The sequence below is a fragment of the Tigriopus californicus genome, chromosome 5 (assembly GCF_007210705.1).
Source record: "Tigriopus californicus strain San Diego chromosome 5, Tcal_SD_v2.1, whole genome shotgun sequence".
NCBI classification, from domain to species: Eukaryota; Metazoa; Arthropoda; class Copepoda; order Harpacticoida; family Harpacticidae; genus Tigriopus; species Tigriopus californicus.
This window is the reverse complement of record NC_081444.1, coordinates 10208414-10226451: the sequence shown is the minus strand read 5'-3', so window position 1 is coordinate 10226451 and position 18038 is coordinate 10208414. Positions and strand designations below refer to the sequence as shown.

At 39.8% G+C, this 18038-nt stretch overlaps 2 protein-coding genes across 4 annotated transcripts in view; both read right to left on the bottom strand.

Moving 5' to 3' along the window:
• Positions 1-2521: 2521 nt before the first annotated feature.
• Positions 2522-3831, bottom strand: LOC131881264 (chymotrypsin BII-like). Its single transcript, XM_059228084.1, has 4 exons — positions 3599-3831; positions 3208-3417; positions 2882-3108; positions 2522-2811 (listed from the first exon to the last, which is right to left on the bottom strand). The coding sequence occupies exons 1-4, from the start codon at positions 3690-3692 to the stop codon at positions 2653-2655; spliced, it is 690 nt and encodes a 229-aa protein (XP_059084067.1). The 5' UTR covers positions 3693-3831; the 3' UTR covers positions 2522-2652.
• A 2808-nt stretch (positions 3832-6639) lies between these two features.
• The window catches only part of LOC131881258 (hexosaminidase D-like), a 19412-nt gene continuing 8013 nt past the window's right edge, over positions 6640-18038 (bottom strand). The window contains exons 2-5 of one of the 3 annotated variants that reach the window (XM_059228076.1): positions 9892-10443; positions 8082-9448; positions 7203-7939; positions 6640-7121 (exon numbers count right to left, since the gene is read on the bottom strand). In XM_059228076.1, coding sequence (XP_059084059.1) covers positions 7826-7939; positions 8082-9448; positions 9892-10159 — 1749 coding nt within the window. In that variant the 5' untranslated portion in view covers positions 10160-10443 and the 3' untranslated portion in view covers positions 6640-7121; positions 7203-7825. Of the gene's footprint in view, positions 7940-8081; positions 9449-9834; positions 10444-18038 lie in introns of all 3 variants that reach the window. The other 2 variants (XM_059228074.1, XM_059228075.1) reach the window with 2 other exon arrangements.

Here is an 18038-nt window from a genome sequence, read left to right as displayed (position 1 = left end):
CTTCAAGCAGCACCCTGGTTTCATTGACTCAAGCAACTAAAGCCTCTATAAGAAACGGCTTATTGACTATGGCAGGATCCTTCCCTGCTAAGACCAAGTCCAAACATTGTCTAGCCTCTTTGCTGACTTTTCCAAAAATAGATTCCATTATGAATGCAGGAGGAACTATCAATGAGCAACAAAATCAAGAGACCAAGAGATACAAAAGAACTAAAAGGCTGAACAATATTGTCCTGAAATACAGGACAACAGAGCAAAATAGGAATGAACTACTTCACATCAAACTAAACATACAAATCTAAGATGGAGATAGTAAACAAGAAGTAAAGGACAGAGAAAAGCAAGGAATCAAAAACATATGTAAACTAGGAAAAAAAATACAAGAACACAGAAATAAACTCAATAAACTGGTCTAACACAAAATGAAATCAATACACTAATGAACAATAAATTCTAACTGTAAAGGGCCAATACAATCAAACTAAGGAACTACACGTAACGATTTGGAACTAGAAATACTACACTACTAAATCAGAGGGAAACTGCTAAAGCTAAACATAAGCATAAATGAGCAATAAACTTATTAGGTTTTGAAGTAAGTACGTCTTACCAAAGAGCCGTGAAAAACCTAATTGAGTGAATGAATGGCAATTCCCATTCATTCACCCACACACAAACACTACGAACACTACACGTGCACAGCAACCAAGGAGCAACAAAGGAAGTCACACCTTGGTTCGAAATTCCTTGGAGATAAGAACAGCAACAAAAAATGCGACTGTTCTCAGCGAGCTCCAAAACAGGAATGGAATGGAATGGAAATTGAAAGTTAAAGCGTGCTGTTTCCTAAAAAAGATAATGCTAATCAACCTTCAAAAAGTTCTTTACTCTTTTATTTGGGGCAAAAATCCGCTGGAAGTATTATTAAACACTCTTCAAGGTATTTGATATAGCTTGCTCACATCTTTAGTTTCATTTTGTAAAGCTTTCAGGAGGAAATAACCACCCTAATTTTCAAGAACGAATTCAAGACCTAATGAAATAAAAGCGTAGAAAAAGTCTTTGAAAGGATATACGTTATATAGAAAACACATTTTTCCCACAAAATTTCAAATTAATACAATTTGAGATATCTTGTTCTATCCTATCCACTTTATTAGTAACTACTGCAATTTATAACAAACAAGAAAACGCATTATTTTTTTTGTTGACAGGTATTTTTTAACTTCATCAATCATTCATTTTGTCTGTAAAGATTTGTAAGGATGAATTTTACATTAGTTTCATTTTCATAGTTTCTAAAAGTGTTTTGTAAGTTATGATGGTTGGTTCATTCCTAATCCATTAAAGAGGTCATTAGAATATAATGATATTGGTTGATTGCAATTTGGAAAATGTACATTTTTTTGTATGTATGTATTTATCTTTTAAGTGCCTCATTCCACTTTTTTACTTAAATTATCTTGTCAGGGAAAAAATAAACAGCAAATCGAGACCGAGATGTTTGCTTGAATTTCCATTTTGAACTTTTGATGGCACATCTCCACCCCCAATTCATGAGGCACATTGTTCCAGGTCCGAACAACTCGGGGAATGAAGCACCTCTTTAGGTATTTTTGTGGACAAGGGAGAACGAGGTCGATTTTGCCTGCAGAACGGGTTTCCCCCGAGTCCTAAAGAAAACAAAGGCGTTCAGAAATTCCAGGAATATCAACCAAAATGAGGGATGAATTTAGAGGTTTAGTGATTTCCATTCGTTTCTTATCGCCGGTGCAAAAAAAGCGAATTCAAATCCATTCAAAATATTCATACTTGCCTACTTGGCAAATTTCGGTTATTCACGTATCATCATCTAGTTAAATCGACGTCGCTTTTTGCTCCGTGTATTGCTATTAAATGCAATAAACTCGTTTCGGTCCAAATTTGCATGTCGCTTTTTTTACTGCTTGCGGTAAGAAAAAAATGGAATCAATAAACCTCTAAATTCATTCCTCATTACGTTCCGAGTTTCCGCAAGGGTACATTGAGCGGCCAATTGATTGATTGAGGGGATCACTGCTGTCTGGATCAGGCTATCAATTGACACACGGTCGGATACTGTGGCACCTACCAAAATGCGCATGACCCAGTTCAAAACCACTTGGAGCCAATCAATGTTCCGTCCTCGAGGTTTTCATAAAACGAGATCAAACTCTACAAATATAAGTATTAATCTTAAGTTGATTACATAAATAAAATTAATTGTTCACGAACCCATGGTTTTTTAAAAAGTGTTTGTAAGTTATGGTAGTTGGTTGATTTATGACTCATGAAGGAGGTCATTAGAATATTACATTGACTGATAATAAGTTAAAAGACCATCTTTACACGAATTTATAACTAAACTGTTCGTCATAAAACTACTTAGATCAAAACGATATCAACATAAATATTAAATTGATCACAATAATATTATCAAATCTTCATGCAAATAAGGTTTGATCACATATCGGCGCTAAATTCAGCAAGTTTAATTTTTATTTTTAAAATCTTTATTGCGAGTTTCAATCTCATTGGATTATTATTTGACAGAGTTTTTCAATATATTTTGGTATGTCCCATTTTGGGTTCGAGGTCCGCCGTTTGAGGTTGAGGCAAGTTTAATAAGTATCATCAGCAATCGTCAAGGCCTTCGGTGTTGGCGCAAATCCAGTCTTTGTATTGAGCAACAGAAACCAAACCAGCGGGCTCTCCTGACCCGCACGATGAGCCTCCGAATGAAGTGATTCCGACTTGTTGGTTGTTGAACATGGTGGGACCACCAGAATCGCCCTGAATACCAAGTCAATGTCAAGTAAAGGAATCCAAGGATAGGTGTCAAAACATGGTATATTTTCCTTACCCCACAAGTTCCCTTGCCTCCTTCGGCATTGATACACAATTGCTTAGGATCCAAGATATTGTCCCATGCAGCCAGACATTCATCATAATCCAGGACAGGAACATCGACTTGGTTTAGTGTGGCTGAAACAGTGCCAAAGTCTTCAGTCAATCCCCAACCAACGGACGTGACGATTTCGTTGGCCAAAGGATCCGCAGACGCCATGACAACAGCCTTGATATTAGGGCCTAAATAGAACCAAGGAATGTCAATAATTAATGAATAGTGGGGAAGGGTCTTCTGACACAACTGTTTGATGGCTTGAATGAGGCCTAAGTGTCACATACCACTGAGGTCCAGCTTTTCGGGCAATCGAATGAGACCTGTGTCGGAAATGATGTTTACATCATCATAGTCCCTATTAACCGTCAAATCCGTTGAGGTGATCCTGACCTGGGTGGACTCGGTGAAATCGGCTTGATTGTGGGCTCCAGCAGTGACCTCCACGGAGACAGCTCCATCCAAGCAATGGGCAGCAGTCAGGATCCATTCTTCGTCTGCAAAATTTGAGATCATTTTAAGTTCCCGAAGATGTTTTTTTTTTAGTTTGGAAGAAATATACCCAACAACATTTATAAAATTGGCAGACAATTTGCAAGATCATGACAATAATCAGGTTTCTCTTCAAATATCTCTGACACTATGCAATGTGAATTTGAACCTCTTTTATCCACTTACTCAATATGCTTCCAGCACAGATGTGGTTGTCATCCACATTCAAAGACACAATATAGGGCCACGAATGGGGCTTGGCTTCTGTACCAAGCACCATTGGAAAGGGCCCTCAAAGTTGAGCCAATAACGTACTAGATATCCCGAAATCTTAAGTGGTGAAATTTTACGCCTTCTCACGCGAAGATAAACGAGAATGGGCTCAATCTTTATATTTTATGCCTCGCTTAGCTAGAGTAGATTTTGCTTGTGTATTCGTTCACAATCTTGGCTCGTTCGTGTCATCATGAGCCTTGGTCTTATCAGTGTGTCTGCATGCTTTTGTTTTGCATAATTCCCCACGTCAGGTCGACCAACAGGCAATGATGATAGGAGTTCTCTTTTTTTGAGTATATGTACGTACAGGAACGAAGAGAGGCCACAATCTAGTACGCGCATGGGAGGGGCCAGAGAAGGTTCTCACTACCACCCGCAGGAGCAAGTAAATAGGATGGCTCAGAATGATATTATTCCCTTATCTGAGTATAACACCACCATTAGAGGCCAGCTTGAAACAGTTCTTGCCTCGCGTCCCATGTCGGCTCAGATTGACCATAAATACTTTAGCCCGAATAAAGGTATAGTACAGCGAATATCTACTAGTGTGTGAACGTACAAGTACGAGTATATGCCCCCGTGAGCACGTCTTCTATCAAAACAAAGTAACATTACTCCACCCCTCTGCATCCGTTTGAGATAAGCTTGAGTAAGTGAATGTTCTATACCTATCCAGAAAGAACTTCCTGATCTTACACGTCGGTGATGGATCTCTCCCATATTTTGTACTTTTTTATTATTTTTTCTTTGAAAATCTCCTGTACCCTAAGTTCCATAACTGGGCGATTGTTTTTGCTTGCAGCTGTCACTTACACTACCACGCCTTGCCAACCATGAAAAATAGCACTTAGGATTTTTCATTGGAAAGAACAGCTATTCAATTACTTTAGAATTTGATGAATTTGATTCGCTCTTTTCGTCTTGAACTGCTGGGATTCCAATCCCGGTAGCGGTAAGGAAGCCAGCAAAAAAAATAATTCCAAATCCTCAACACCCTCATCCTATACGGTCATTTTGAAAAGATTATGAGACATCTCCTGACCCGAAAAAGAGTCCCGGATTTTACCTTATGAGTGTTATCTTTGAAGTAACACAGGCTCTTTGTCAGCCCTTTCTGATGGTTCCCTATTAGGGAACCCAAAAGCAATGCACTTACCGCAGGCTTTAGAGTCACTCTCGATCAACGTGACAACCTGCTAGTAGATCAGATTGTGTTGAAAGACTCTTTGGAATCCCTTATCGAAACCAGCCAGGCCCCTGATGAGTGATCCACCCAGCGATGAATGTGGAACTAGAAGTGGAACTTAAGATAAAATGGCTTTATCATCGCTTCAGGCAAAGAGTGAACTGGCTTCGCTGTAGTTTTGAGCCCCTCATCATACACAGGGATGTGCCATATACAGAGATAGCTACACAGACATGACGTTACAACCGATATTTTGCACTTCGCTGGGTGTTACACCGTACGTTTATTGTTCCGATTGTCATAGTAGTCTGTATCAGAAGGGTTCTCCGTCTGTGGGTGTGGTTAGCGTTTGTCTTTAATAAAGCATGGAGTCTGTCAGGACTGGAGAGGAAAGCTATTTGAAACCTCGCTAGAAGACGTTTGAGCGTTGCGTTGCCTCCTCCTTGATTCCTTGATTGGGGAGGAAGAGTTGACAAACCGGGCATGCATCTGATTAGGAGGCAACATGTATTGCTCGAACGCCTTCTCGCGAGGGTTTGTAGAAATTTCCTCTCCAGGCCTGATGGCCTCCATATACCCGCAAAACAAAAAAACACCAACTTTTGAAAAAAAAGTTTAAAAGCAACTCATATTAGTACATTATCCGCTTAAAAACTATAAGAACATAGTTTTCTAAAACGTGATTGATGGATGTTTTGAGTATCCTTAGTTGAGCTTGCAATTGAAATTTAATCAAAATATAATAAACATATATTACACTTCAAAAGTTGCATTTTACCAAACACATACCCCGGTTATATCTTAAATCAATTACAAAGATACTTAAAATGCGTTCTCGAACTTCAAAACTTTTTTTAAATGTTTTGTTTTTCAGAAATATGCATGAAAAGCTAAAAATGAACATTTCAACTTAAAACTTACTTCAAATAGATGCTTCGCGCTTATGATGCCATAATTAGCAATCGAAAGATTAATCAATTTTGATCTTGAAATGAAGCAAATTTCTTTCAATGTTGAATGATAAAGTATCTGGTACTTAGAGAATAGTTATTGAGAAAAAATGTATCAATGAAGTTGTCAGATGTATCGGTTTGATATCTCAAATACATAACTGGCTGGTGTCATTTTTCACGTTGAAGGATAGATGATTGGCAATTTTACATCCTGAATAAGTTGTAAGTGGCAGTTTCTGCTAATTTAAGCTTTTGCAGAGATGTTTCAGAGAAAGAGAGAATATCATTTATCTATATGCCATCGGAAGAGTAAATCATTTGTCTTTGCAATAACTTAAAGTATAGTTAGGTTGTTTTCCGATGCATTTCATTACAAAACACAACTTTCAGGGTGTTATGATTAAGCGTCTGCTAAACACATTCCAATATAGTAATTTAATATCATAATTTGAGATAATTTCAACGAATTTGTTTTTAGCAAACGTTGCTCCCTTTGTCTTTAATAGAGAACATCGCAGTTAGTAGTCTTGGCATTTGTGTAGCCTTTATTAGAAAATGTAATCCGCCTTTCAAAATTGGAACAACATGAGCTAACTTCAGAGAGGATGGGAACATGCCCTGATCCAAGATGCAGCGCATCAAGGACGAGAAAACCGGAACAAGAACCCGTGAGCATCTCATCAGAAAGTGAGATGTCACTCCATAAGTACCAACTTGATTAGCCTCGCCAATCTCAACAGAATCTTCAACGTGGCAAAAACTAAATCTTGTGGAGTGTAGCCAAAGGTTTTGATTAATCAGAATCATTCTAGTATCATCAATGAGCGATGTTTTATTTAAAAATATCAATACATAGACACATTTTTGCAACATTTTGTAGGCTTTGAGTTGCTTGCTTTTGGACTTCCCTATTTTGGACACTTTTGGACAGGGATGTTCGAAAGTGTTCAAAATTAAATGCCATCATCCTGATAATGTAGTATGTTGACATGGATAAAAAGTTTGGCTGCCATGGAGGCTGAAGGCGAAAACTACTTTTAATAGGGGGAAGTACCGTACATTACTTGTACCAGTCTGAGTAGAAAGTCATGCTTATCTATTCGGTTTAAGGAGAAGGAGTTGATAGGGGCGCCCTTATCAGCGAAGCCCAGACTTTCAAAAGATGATTTGGTCCAGAGATAAACGCACTCTTTCTTGGCTCATCTCGCGTAGCTCTTTCATGGAGGACGTGGTGGCTCCAAAGAAAATCCCCGCCGTTGTTAGGTTTGGATGCGTTGCTCGTCCTGAGTGGAAACTAGCACGATAAGAAACACCAGGGAATCGTAAATCCATTCTTTATTGTGTTCCACGCATCAAACTCTTTGGGCTTCCTTACCTTTGCTCTGTGTAGGAAATGAATGCATGCTTTTGAACTTGACCACTTGAATGACCATTGAAAGGAGGGGATCGCTTTTGGCGTGTTATCAGGCCTCACCATAACTTGAGCCTTAATTCGCAAAGCGGATTTCTCTCATACCCATTCGAGTACTGTATAGTACGTACTTGAGGCACCACTCTTGGCTTGCTTGGATAGGGAAAGGAACGAATAAAAAGAAGAGAAGCCGCTGGTGCGTGAGGCTTTCACGGATTGATAAGGCTGGTCAAGCCTCTTAGAACCCAATATCTCGCCCCTAACAGAACATGGAAAGAGATCACCAAGCTTGATCCCTGGACACCACTAAAAACGAGCACTAATCATTCGTCAGGGTGAATCAAGGAAGTTGAAGTGTATTTTCCGCCATATTGGAATAAAACGTATTGTGAACAAGGTACGACATTGGTCAATACTGGGAACATAGGGACGAACACATGGTGGTCAATACTTCTCCCATGTAAGGCAGGGAAATCATTCATCAGGATTATATTGCTGGGTGGTTAATTTTGTATATGCATTATGTTGTAAATTAATGAAGTTAGTCACTCATGAGGGCAGACACAAATGTACATGAGATTCCTAAGCTAGTGAGGGCGATCCCCCCAAATTGTTCGAGCTTTGAGCGAATCGAGGACAGACAAGTTCTCCATAGTCTGATTCCGTTCCCACTCCACATTCTGTTCCATCCATTCTGAGACCTGTCGAAAAAAGAATGCAAATGTTATCAGCATCTTAAATATGTTCCCACCTTTGCCACTTCTTTCCAGCTTAGTTCTCCTCCCATCGGAAAGACAGACTAGTAAGTATTTGACAAGTTGTCAAACTGTCATTCACCCTCACCATGGATTCGTCAAAGATTTCAGAGAGAGCCGAAGTCAGTGTTTCGTGGAGACTCTCCAATGCTCGGTCCAATGATTGATACTTCCGGCGAATCTCCGCCAAACGCCACGTTGAGGTGTAGTTATGAGTTTTGTGGTACGGGGTGATCCAGCCTTTGGCCGAAACTTGACGCAAGTAGTTGTCGAGCTCTTGATGCAAACTGTTGAGGTTCACCACCGGCTCAAAAACTTGTCTGCCCGGGAATTGGCATGACTTGAGATCGTGATTGAGTTTAGTCTCATCGAACTGTGAATCTGAATACTTATAGGTAAATGGGCAGCCCAGGAGGCGGGTGGCAATATTGAGTTGAATCTGGCCGTTGGCTGGAGTAGAGATCTTGACCAAACCGAGGACAAGTGAGGGGATCGCGGTGGGTAGAAGTTCGCAAAGGGAAGCAAAGTGATCGTAACGAGACCATCCGGTTAGGACGATGCCTCGGAAATTGAGAAACGAACGCTCCTTCCCGATGACATCCAACCAAGATTGCAAGTTTTGACTGTGTCGACGCAGAGGCGGCACCAGAAGGCGTTCACCGAAAGCCCCCTTGAATGAGCCAGCCACCCATATGTTCTTGAACACCCGAACATATTTCCGCCACGTGTAGACATCGATAAACTTCGGCACTTCTTCCGCATAAACCCACACCATGGGTTCGACCATCTCCCCAAGGCCAAACGCTTTCAGCTCGGCCATTGGAATTGAGCGAATCATGTCGTCCCAAATGAGAGGCTTGATTTGATATTTGGCTTGGACATACGTGGCAATTTCCTTCACATGCTCTAAGTAGAGCCTCCGTGGGGTTCCCAAGCCTTTCTGAACGTGGTTCATCTTGCGCATGACAGACTTGCAATGGGGACAGATCCCCAGGTGAACAACCTCATCACAACCAATATGTATGTAGTCGGTCGAACCTTGGTGGAAAACCATAACTTGGTCAATCATGGTCTTAATTAGCGAGAGTGAGTCATTCTTGGACGGACAAATCGATTGGGGGTATTTTTGATGTTCGCGGAGATGCGAGAAGGTCTGGAATTTCAAGATGTGTTCCATGTGTCCAAAAGTCTGAAGGAGTGGAATAACCTGTAAGGAATTGTTTTTGGCCATTCCCATGATTGTTCTGATTTGATCGGATGAGTATGCAGACGAGGAGGTGGTGGAGGCCAATGGACCCCAATAGGGGAACATGTCCTCATACTCAATTAAAAGAGTGTTGGCCCCGGCTTTTCTCATTAAGGGCAAAACTTCACGTAGGTATTTCAAATTAGGAGCTGCGCCTTTTAGGTCCAGATGAACGACTCGTCTTTGCGGTATGGTGTATTTCTTGACGGCTTTCAGTATTCCAGTTTAAAGAGCAGGCCAAAAATCGCTAACCAATTGACTTTTAACATCCAGTTCTGTGTTTGCTGGAATGGAAAATAGATTTAATATTTCTTTATCAGAATTGCTTGCATAAAGGGACAATGCACTCTCAATAGCCACCAAAGCATCTGTTTCATAATTGCTCAAATGATACTTGTGTAGAAAAGTGGGAAAAATTGTAAGTCAAATCCAAAACTAAAAGAAGTTCCCAAAAGGAATGTCGCACGAATCTTATGTTGTGCAAGTATTTCGTGTTTTTGCGTCGGGGCGAACGTGAAAGACAGATGACCTCGAAAATCAGCACCAATTGCCCGGAATCTCAGACATTCGGCCCAATAGGATAACGATTTTTGACCTTTCTCTATCCCCAGCAGATTTCCTTGCTGCGTCAAATGTTTCAACGCATTTAAACCTGGTGTTGCTCTTCCGTGGCCTTCTTCACTCTGTTGTCCTGCCTCACGTGAACTGATTTGCTTCGTCGTGTAATAAAAGTAGCGGGTCTCATCCCGAACTCCGCCAGGCTCGTCCTCCTCCCCATCGTTCAAGTCGTTGCCATTGAAGCTTTTGAGACTGGTCTCCCTTGGGACCGTGACTTTCAAAACTCTGGGCATTATTGGGAACAGCACAAAGCAGCCAGTGCAGACCAAGGAACCCAGGATCACCAGGCACGCCGACCTCATGTTAAACTTAAAACCACAAGCTTGGAGAGAATTGTGCAAGTATCAAGACGTTTCGAATTGGAGTCAGCCAAGGTGTTGCTTCGCCTGAAGCCCTGATCCATGACGTGAGAGAGGCGAGGGGTGATGTGGACGATGCTTGTGGAACTCTCAAGAGCGTTCCCCCTCTCAATGGAGAGCACAGAAATCGGCTCATCGATGAATGAGCTTCTGATCCCAAACGACTGTGGAGGGAAGTGGCCCTGCGTCCTCGTGGCGTCCTCTTATACGTATGATTCGTTGTGTCCCTGAAATGAGAATTTTCGTAAATGCCCTCTTTTACGGAATAACAATTGAAATACTTCGCCAACATCTTTACCCTTATTGCTCATTCCTAAGATCACGAGCATCCCTGAACCTGCGTTTTCTTCGTGTTATTGAACGAGAGTTGGCATAGTTCGCTACTTTATGAGGCTAATGATGTGATTCGTGCGGCCGCTCTCAGAGCCGGACGGACGGAACTTTCACCTCAGATGAAATTTAAATCGAAAAATGGGCTTCATCGTTCTTGCTCAGATTTCTTACACTTCCATTTATCTCATGCTTATCATTGGCTCTCCAACTCACTTCAGCATTGTTCAAAACAGATTTATAGAGCAACTTAGTTTGCAGCACCCCACATGCTATGTACTCCAATGTGAAAAATGGCAGCACTATTTCATTCATCACAAGTCACAACAAAGCAATTGTTCGCAAAATTGTGTCACTGACAGATACAAATCGAAGCTTCATTGTGGACAGATTCCTTGTTCTACTTGTCAGTCATTCCCAATCCGGAAAAAAAATACTAGGAAAGGCTTGAATTGACAGTGAGTGTCTTACGTATACTGATCATTAGTAATGGGGAAAACCGTGATGGATATTGAGCTGCTCACTTGACGCTCGGGTTCTGGTCCTGGACTATTATTCGTTCTTTTCATTTGGATAAATAGTCCAAGCGTTCTGCAAATAAAACTCAACTTTCTCTGTTGCAAGAGACCTTCTCGGGATATTTCTGAAAGCATTATTTGAATCATTTTCCATCGGAACCAACCGAATTCTACATCCAAAATGACGGTTTTCATTAACCCGATGTTAACAATGACAAAATTGAATAACATGTGAAATTGGGACACATTCTCCTATGTAGAATTAAAGTTGTTCCTAAATTGAACGAGGCCAAATTTAATCATTCGTGTTCGTGACTGTTTTCACCACACTTTCCGAAAATGGTCTGACCCTCGTTATTTCATTCCAACAGAATGAGGTGGTTTGCACATTCACCCAAATAATGGTGTCACTTTGAAGCGGATGATCAACGTATGTGTGTTTGACATTCTAAAAATAACTAAATCACCTGGGATTCGCCACGCCAAGAGCTTAACACGTGACGCAATTGGTTTTAAACGATAACATATAAGCTGGAGAGCTTAATTGCTCCGTCAGTTCATCAAGGGGCTCAAACTAATAGAAAGAAATGGCCATGCTAGATTACAAAAAAACAACAACATTCTTTGGGTGTCATGAGTCAAAGCAAAGTAATTAGCCCATTAACTTAAGGGCGACACAATGATGTTAGGAAGTTAGGGTCAGAGTGTTGAGCCTTGCCTTTTCGGCGTAGTCAGTGATCAAGTGGTTAACAAAGTAATGTTGATAAGAAATTGCGAATGTCATGGGGTTAACCTTGGACGACGTTACACTCGACATATTTGACGCCGCCAAATGTACTCCAATAGTACAACGGAAATTTTAGAAACCACTGAATTCAACCTCCCGATCAGAAATTGAAAAAATCATGGTCACGCTCTCTAAGCCAGGCAAAATCCCTCGCCTTAAACATTCGAAATTTAAGGGAGGAACATGGCCAGTTTTAAGCTGTAGCTTGAGGAATTCTTGTCTACCAGGATTTTTTTCCTATTGTTCAAGTTTTTCAGCTGTCCAAGTTAAGTTGAGGTAAACGGGTGATACAAGATGGACGAACCATGAAATTTTACTAGTTCGAATAAAAATTACAAGTGACAAGAAATCGTGTAAAGTTCCAAAGTATTTTTGATGTGAGTGGTTGCCAGAAACATCCAAGCACTCCTTGAAAGTGAATCAGACGTGTTTTATTAACTACAGAGCGAAAAAGGGGCCAACCACCACACGATCCTGGAATTCCAATGTCAATCATTTTGAAATATAAACAACAATAGTATACGTGAAAATTGGACTATATTGACTGGAAATGATGAGCAGTAACCTCTTAAACAGGATGGAGGGTGAAAACCGTTCCAAGGTAAGGCCTAACTCATTGTTTTAGCCCCGTTTCCTAATGAGATCAAAGCCTACCGGTGTATACGGCGACAATTTGATAGACCTCCAGTTAAATTGAGACCTCCATGGGTTAACACAATCGTATTGCGAATCCTTTTACTTTGATTGTCTGACATTTTGAAATTTGACAATTTTGGAATGTTGCCATTTTAACAGTTTTAGCATAACTGTGTCGACAACTATAAGACTTTCTGTGCTTTAATTTACGTAACCACATGTAATTGGGGCATTGCCCTCAATTAAGGCACTTTCTTTAAAAAGATCGAACAAACATGGGGCGGAGAAAGAGACTCATCAGCCCTGCCATAATTAATCTCAAACTTCCACTTGGGACAAACGAAATCTTGCTTAGGTGCCGGCACATGAACAATTCCCCTTCGATGGCGTAATAGCAATTTTCAAGACCACAAGTCATAAGAATCAAGAGGGAATGAACCTCGTGTCGGGTTAGGAACTTTTGCAGGAATGTATCAACACATTTTTATTGTCTAATATCTGCCAACGATACGTTTTATGCCTCCAACCAAGTTCAAGAGTGAACATCACTTAAATTGTATTTGCAATTCATATTCACCTAAAGCACGTTTGTAATCAAGTAATCCTACACATTTCCCACAATATCTGAATAATATCTAGTCCAAGACTACAAATTGGACTATAAACGATCTCCATTAATCAACGAGGGCTGAAGAGCGGAACAACATGAACGTACGTCTTAGGAGCAAACGCCAAAGTGATTGCACTATTAATTAGAACTGGCCTGCCGAGAACAAGGCTGAGCTAAGAGTCGCTGACAAGCGAACAGAAGCCATACCACCTTTACTCTTTTCCCTTCAGCCAAATTTCAAACATTATCCAGTTTCGCATAATCTTCAAGTCAGTTTCAAGTATACTCAGTTCCTTAAAGCACAACCAAAATTCTATTGGGAAAGCTGAAACAGTGAGCCGAAGTCACGTGGATCGAAAAATCAGAGCGTCAATCGCCATGTTGAATGAAAATATTTTGCGCACATCCACATGGTTCTTCAGGCATGCAATTACCATCTGAGAATTAAAAACGAATTCAAAGTATGCTACCTAGTAGATACTGACCCCTAAATTCAAGCCCAAGCATGGTTTTCGACGATGCATAGTGCCAAAGGAGTCTATTGTAGAAACAAGCGGAATTGATTAACTCACCCTGTGTGCGGTGTAGGGCAATTTTAAAACATCACTTTTCAGCAAAGCAAATTATTTGGATTGGTAATATTTGATCAAAGTTAGCTTTGGAGCACTTTTTTACTTTTTGCCCAAGGCAAATAATAAAACGGTTTTTTTAATTTTGCTTTTTCTACGTGTAGAAAAAGTCAGGGCATTAGGGTGTCTCTTAAGAGAATAAGTGAAAGCCAAAAGAATAGGAAAGTAAAAAAGCGAAAAAGTAGGGGAAAATCAATTGGGAAAAGGAACTTTCTTTTCATGAGTATTATTTTGATGAAGTAACGTAAACAAGGCCAAACGCTGCTGTTGAAGCTCCGTTCAGGAAAATCAACAAAGCAATTTTCGGGTCGCTTGTAAAGCAATAGAGGATTGCAATAGGCCAAATTTGATTTTTGATTACTTGAAATTATAAAATTGGTCTGAAAACTGATCACGGAACAAAAAATGAATGCCCGTCATTTTCTTTCATGAAATTGGTTCAAATTGGTAAAGCAAAAAAGGCCTACATTTGTTTGAAGAGACACTCATGCTTGGTTGCGATTTGATAGTAGGAAAAGGTAAACTCACCATGTCTTCGCTATGCTTCTTTTTCCCTCTTTCTAGACTTTTTTCAAGTCCCATTTTTTCTCAACTTCATGCAAAGAAAGTAACTGTAGTTGGAATCAAGGGTCATGATACGCTTGTATAAGAGCAAGAGGTCATATGCATGCACATATGCCTCTTTTCGTCCTTTTTGCAAAGCTTTTGCTTGCCACGAACTTCTAGAAATATGGACTGTGAACGAGCTCCCGCTTGGTCAAGCAACTCTGAGCCACATTTCGAATGAGAGAAATATAGTAAGGAATGAAGATCCCCTCAATTAAAGACTGCACATTTTTATATCATTTACTTGTAAAGTGGTTCGTTTCGAAGTTATCTTGTCAAAAGCTTATGGAGCTGACCATGAGCAGGCGGAAAATTCGAATGTTATGTAATGTTTACTGCAGAACTTTGGACATATCTGTTGAGTTCCCAAGCATATTTCTGGGCTCAAACTTGGCCAAGTTCATCTATGCAACAAGAATGTGACAGGTTTAGAGGATTAGAAAAATGTTTGCTTCTGTTGGCAATCCACATCTCTACGATATAGATTACTACGACTATATCTCTACGCCCCGATATAACATACTCTCAAAATAATAAAGTGACTTCGATTTTCGGCCAAATGATTCACTCTCTAATATGAATAGGCAATCAGAAATTCTCTCTAATATGATTGTCGTTAATTAGATAATCATTGATATGACATGGCACTGTTTTGTTTTTGTGCCACAAGGGACGTTGCCTGATCAAGCTATCATGATAAGGTTGAGCCTTTCGAAAGAAGACTGTTTTGTCAATGACAGTGGCGACGTCAGATTTTGAATTACAAAACAAAATGCCTTTGAGGTAGTTAAAATAACTTATAAAAAAGAAAATAGAGTGCCAGAAACAAAGGGAAATGAAAACATGTTCTCCAAATAAATAGTAACATCTCATTAGAACGTCGAATCAAGTTTTTTGTCTTGAGCTCTTTAGATTCATCAGAACCTACAGAAATCCGTTGAGGAATTAGCCATAAGGGCTGCAATAAATTGGACAAGCATGAGACAATTGTCATTCAAGACCTTGACATGAAGGCCCACAGCCTCCGTGCAGAAGCAAGCCAAGCAAGCCTCTAAGCCACGCATTCCTACAAAATAGTGACGAGGATGTGTAGCTCCGAGGTAAGAACATAATAATAAGAAGAATAAAGTATAAATAAAGCTTTGATTTATTTGTCTATTCAAACATTTTGGTGGAGATTTTTGAGAAGATGGTCAGAATAGATGAACTCAGAAGAAATGGAAGCATTACAAAAACGAGATAATTGGGTTTTTTTTCATCTTCCAGTTTTTAAAGAAAAGTAATAAGTGAAAAATACCGTATGAAAGGTGGTTTAATTTTCGTGAAAAAGCTATTTGGCCCCAAAATGATCAAAATAGTTCAAAACTTAATTTTCTCTGAACATACTATCTTTCTGACCCGTTATGATATACAATATTAATACTATGTAATAAACAAATAACAAAATTGACACCTGCAATAACGAAAATATCGATGACTTTCTGAATTTTCTCACCATTATTTGACAACTGAAAACTTCTGCATGAAATCTGCCTTCGTGAAATAGCAAGTGATTTTTAGCTTTTTGATCAATCAGGAAACCAAATCTTTTTACAAACGTCAATTGAGAATTTCATCCATGAAGGTTATTGTCCCCCTTTCACCTATCTAATTGCCCCGTTTTGTAGGGAATCAAACACAATTGGGCCACTTGATAATTGCACTTGGGGTCATTAGCAATCTACATGGTCACAAAATAAAACACTGGAATATGGATGATGACACAAAGGTTGAATTTAACAACTTCAATTTGAGTAGAAGCATTGCATTTTCTTTTTTTGTGAGATATTTTATTCAGTCGCTGTTATTGCGTATTTCTGATTTCAGCTTAATCAAACAACAATTGCATCAAGGGTAAGTTTGCTCCTCAGAGCATGTACAGTACTGTACATGTACGAGCGTATATGCAAGGGCACAGAATGAATAAGTTAGTTGTCTCGTCCTAATTGGCTCATTCATTTTCTATCGAGATATATAGTGAGCCTTGAGAGACCATATATTTGAAGCGATCTGAACTCTAACCTGTATTTTTCATTAAACATCGTTATTGGCTAGCAGTAACGACTGATTTGGACAAAATGAAGACATCATTTTTTACATTTCAACCGTCCGATGTCGTAGAGGTTTTGATTCAAATCAATGGAAATTGACTAGACAACAAAACATTTTTTTTTCTTTTTTGCGGACTTCCTTACCGCTACTGGGATTGGAATCCCAACAGTTCAAGACGAGATTTTTTTTCATTTTACTTATCTGTTATTTATATATATTATTTGATCGACCAACCAATTAGAGTTGGCTGATCTGGCTAAGTCAAAAATTTGTCCAAGTCTGATTTAAATCGTGTTACTGGATCAACGCCTATATACGCCTTACGAATATTTGAAGGCGGAAAATAGAACAATGAAGGAGCCCGAGAAAGAAGAGAGCTGGACTTCATTGTTTTAACTAGCCTAGATTCTCGAGGGCTTGAAGGTGCTCTCAAAACGCACGTTAAGCCTCTACTGTCACTACAATTGATCCTAAATCCTGGATTGGGACAAAGCTCATGAATGCTTTTGACGACATACAGTACTAGATACCTTTCGTACCTTCTCTGAACACTTGTAGAGAGTCAGCATCATGATACTATCTCTGGACTTATACGAGTGATATATCCAACCACATGTTTGAAAAGCTTTACCAACTTTCAACTGCATTTGCTCATCGAAATTTCCATTATTTTGGAGGACTACACCTAGATCCTTCATGGATGAGACCTGCTCAATGTCCTTACCTTCATCATCTAATAGTGGAGTGTCTAATGGCGTCGACCCAAAGGTCATGGAGCGAAATTTCATTCCATTCAATGCCATGTTACTCGCAGCAACCCAAGAGTAGATTTGGTCTAGGACCTCAACCAGAAAACCGGAATTCTGACCATTCCTACCAACTACCAATTTTGTATCATCAGCATAAGAAGAGATACTGACATTACTACTACCAAGCTTCTGAAGCGGAGCAATGAAGATGATGAAAAGGAGAGGACCCAAAATGGAGCCCTGAGGAACACCCGACTTGACATCATGTATGTCACTAAGGGATCCCTCAAACTTAATCAATTGCTTCCTACCAGAAATGAAACTTCTTAACCAAATGAGGATCTGGCCTTGGATCCCAATCTCATGGAGCCTATTAACTAAAAGATCATGATCTACCTTGTCAAAGGCCTTGGCAAAGGCCTTGGCAAAGTCGAGATAAACTACATCAACTGTCTCATGCCTTTCCAGTCCCTCAATGACCTGTTCTAAATGCTCAATCAGTTGGGTAACCGTGCTAAAATGTGCTCGGAACCCATGCTGGCTAGGAAGAAGAACTTCATGAATATCAAGAAATTCAACAAGTTTGGACTTCATGATCTTCTCAAACACCTTGGCAATATTCGAAGTGAGAGAAATCGGCCTATAATTACTGGGTAGTGACTTATCTCCGCATTTGAAACATTTCAAGCTAAGTTTTGATTGAAGCGGCAAAACATGTTCCTTGATTCGTCTTTCGTCTCACTTGTTCACATTTTGGCCCAGAAGGATTGACGAGATTAAAGAAATTTGTGTCAAAGGAAATTGACCTCGAGTCCAACAATCACGTAGTTTCGAGGAAAAGTTAGTGACATCATAACATCAGGAGT

What these genes read in the sequence shown, in the direction of transcription:
- LOC131881264 (XM_059228084.1), bottom strand. Translation starts at nt 3,692, where the DNA reads ATGGTGCTTGGTACAGAAGCCAAGCCCCATTCGTGGCCCTATATTGTG. An exon ending in CTGTGCTGGAAGCATATTGA is followed by an intron (nt 3,418 to 3,598) that starts GTAAGTGGATAA and finishes CAAATTTTGCAG; the next exon opens with ACGAAGAATGGATCCTGACT. An exon ending in GAGGCAAGGGAACTTGTGGG is followed by an intron (nt 2,812 to 2,881) that starts GTAAGGAAAATA and finishes CTTGGTATTCAG; the next exon opens with GGCGATTCTGGTGGTCCCAC.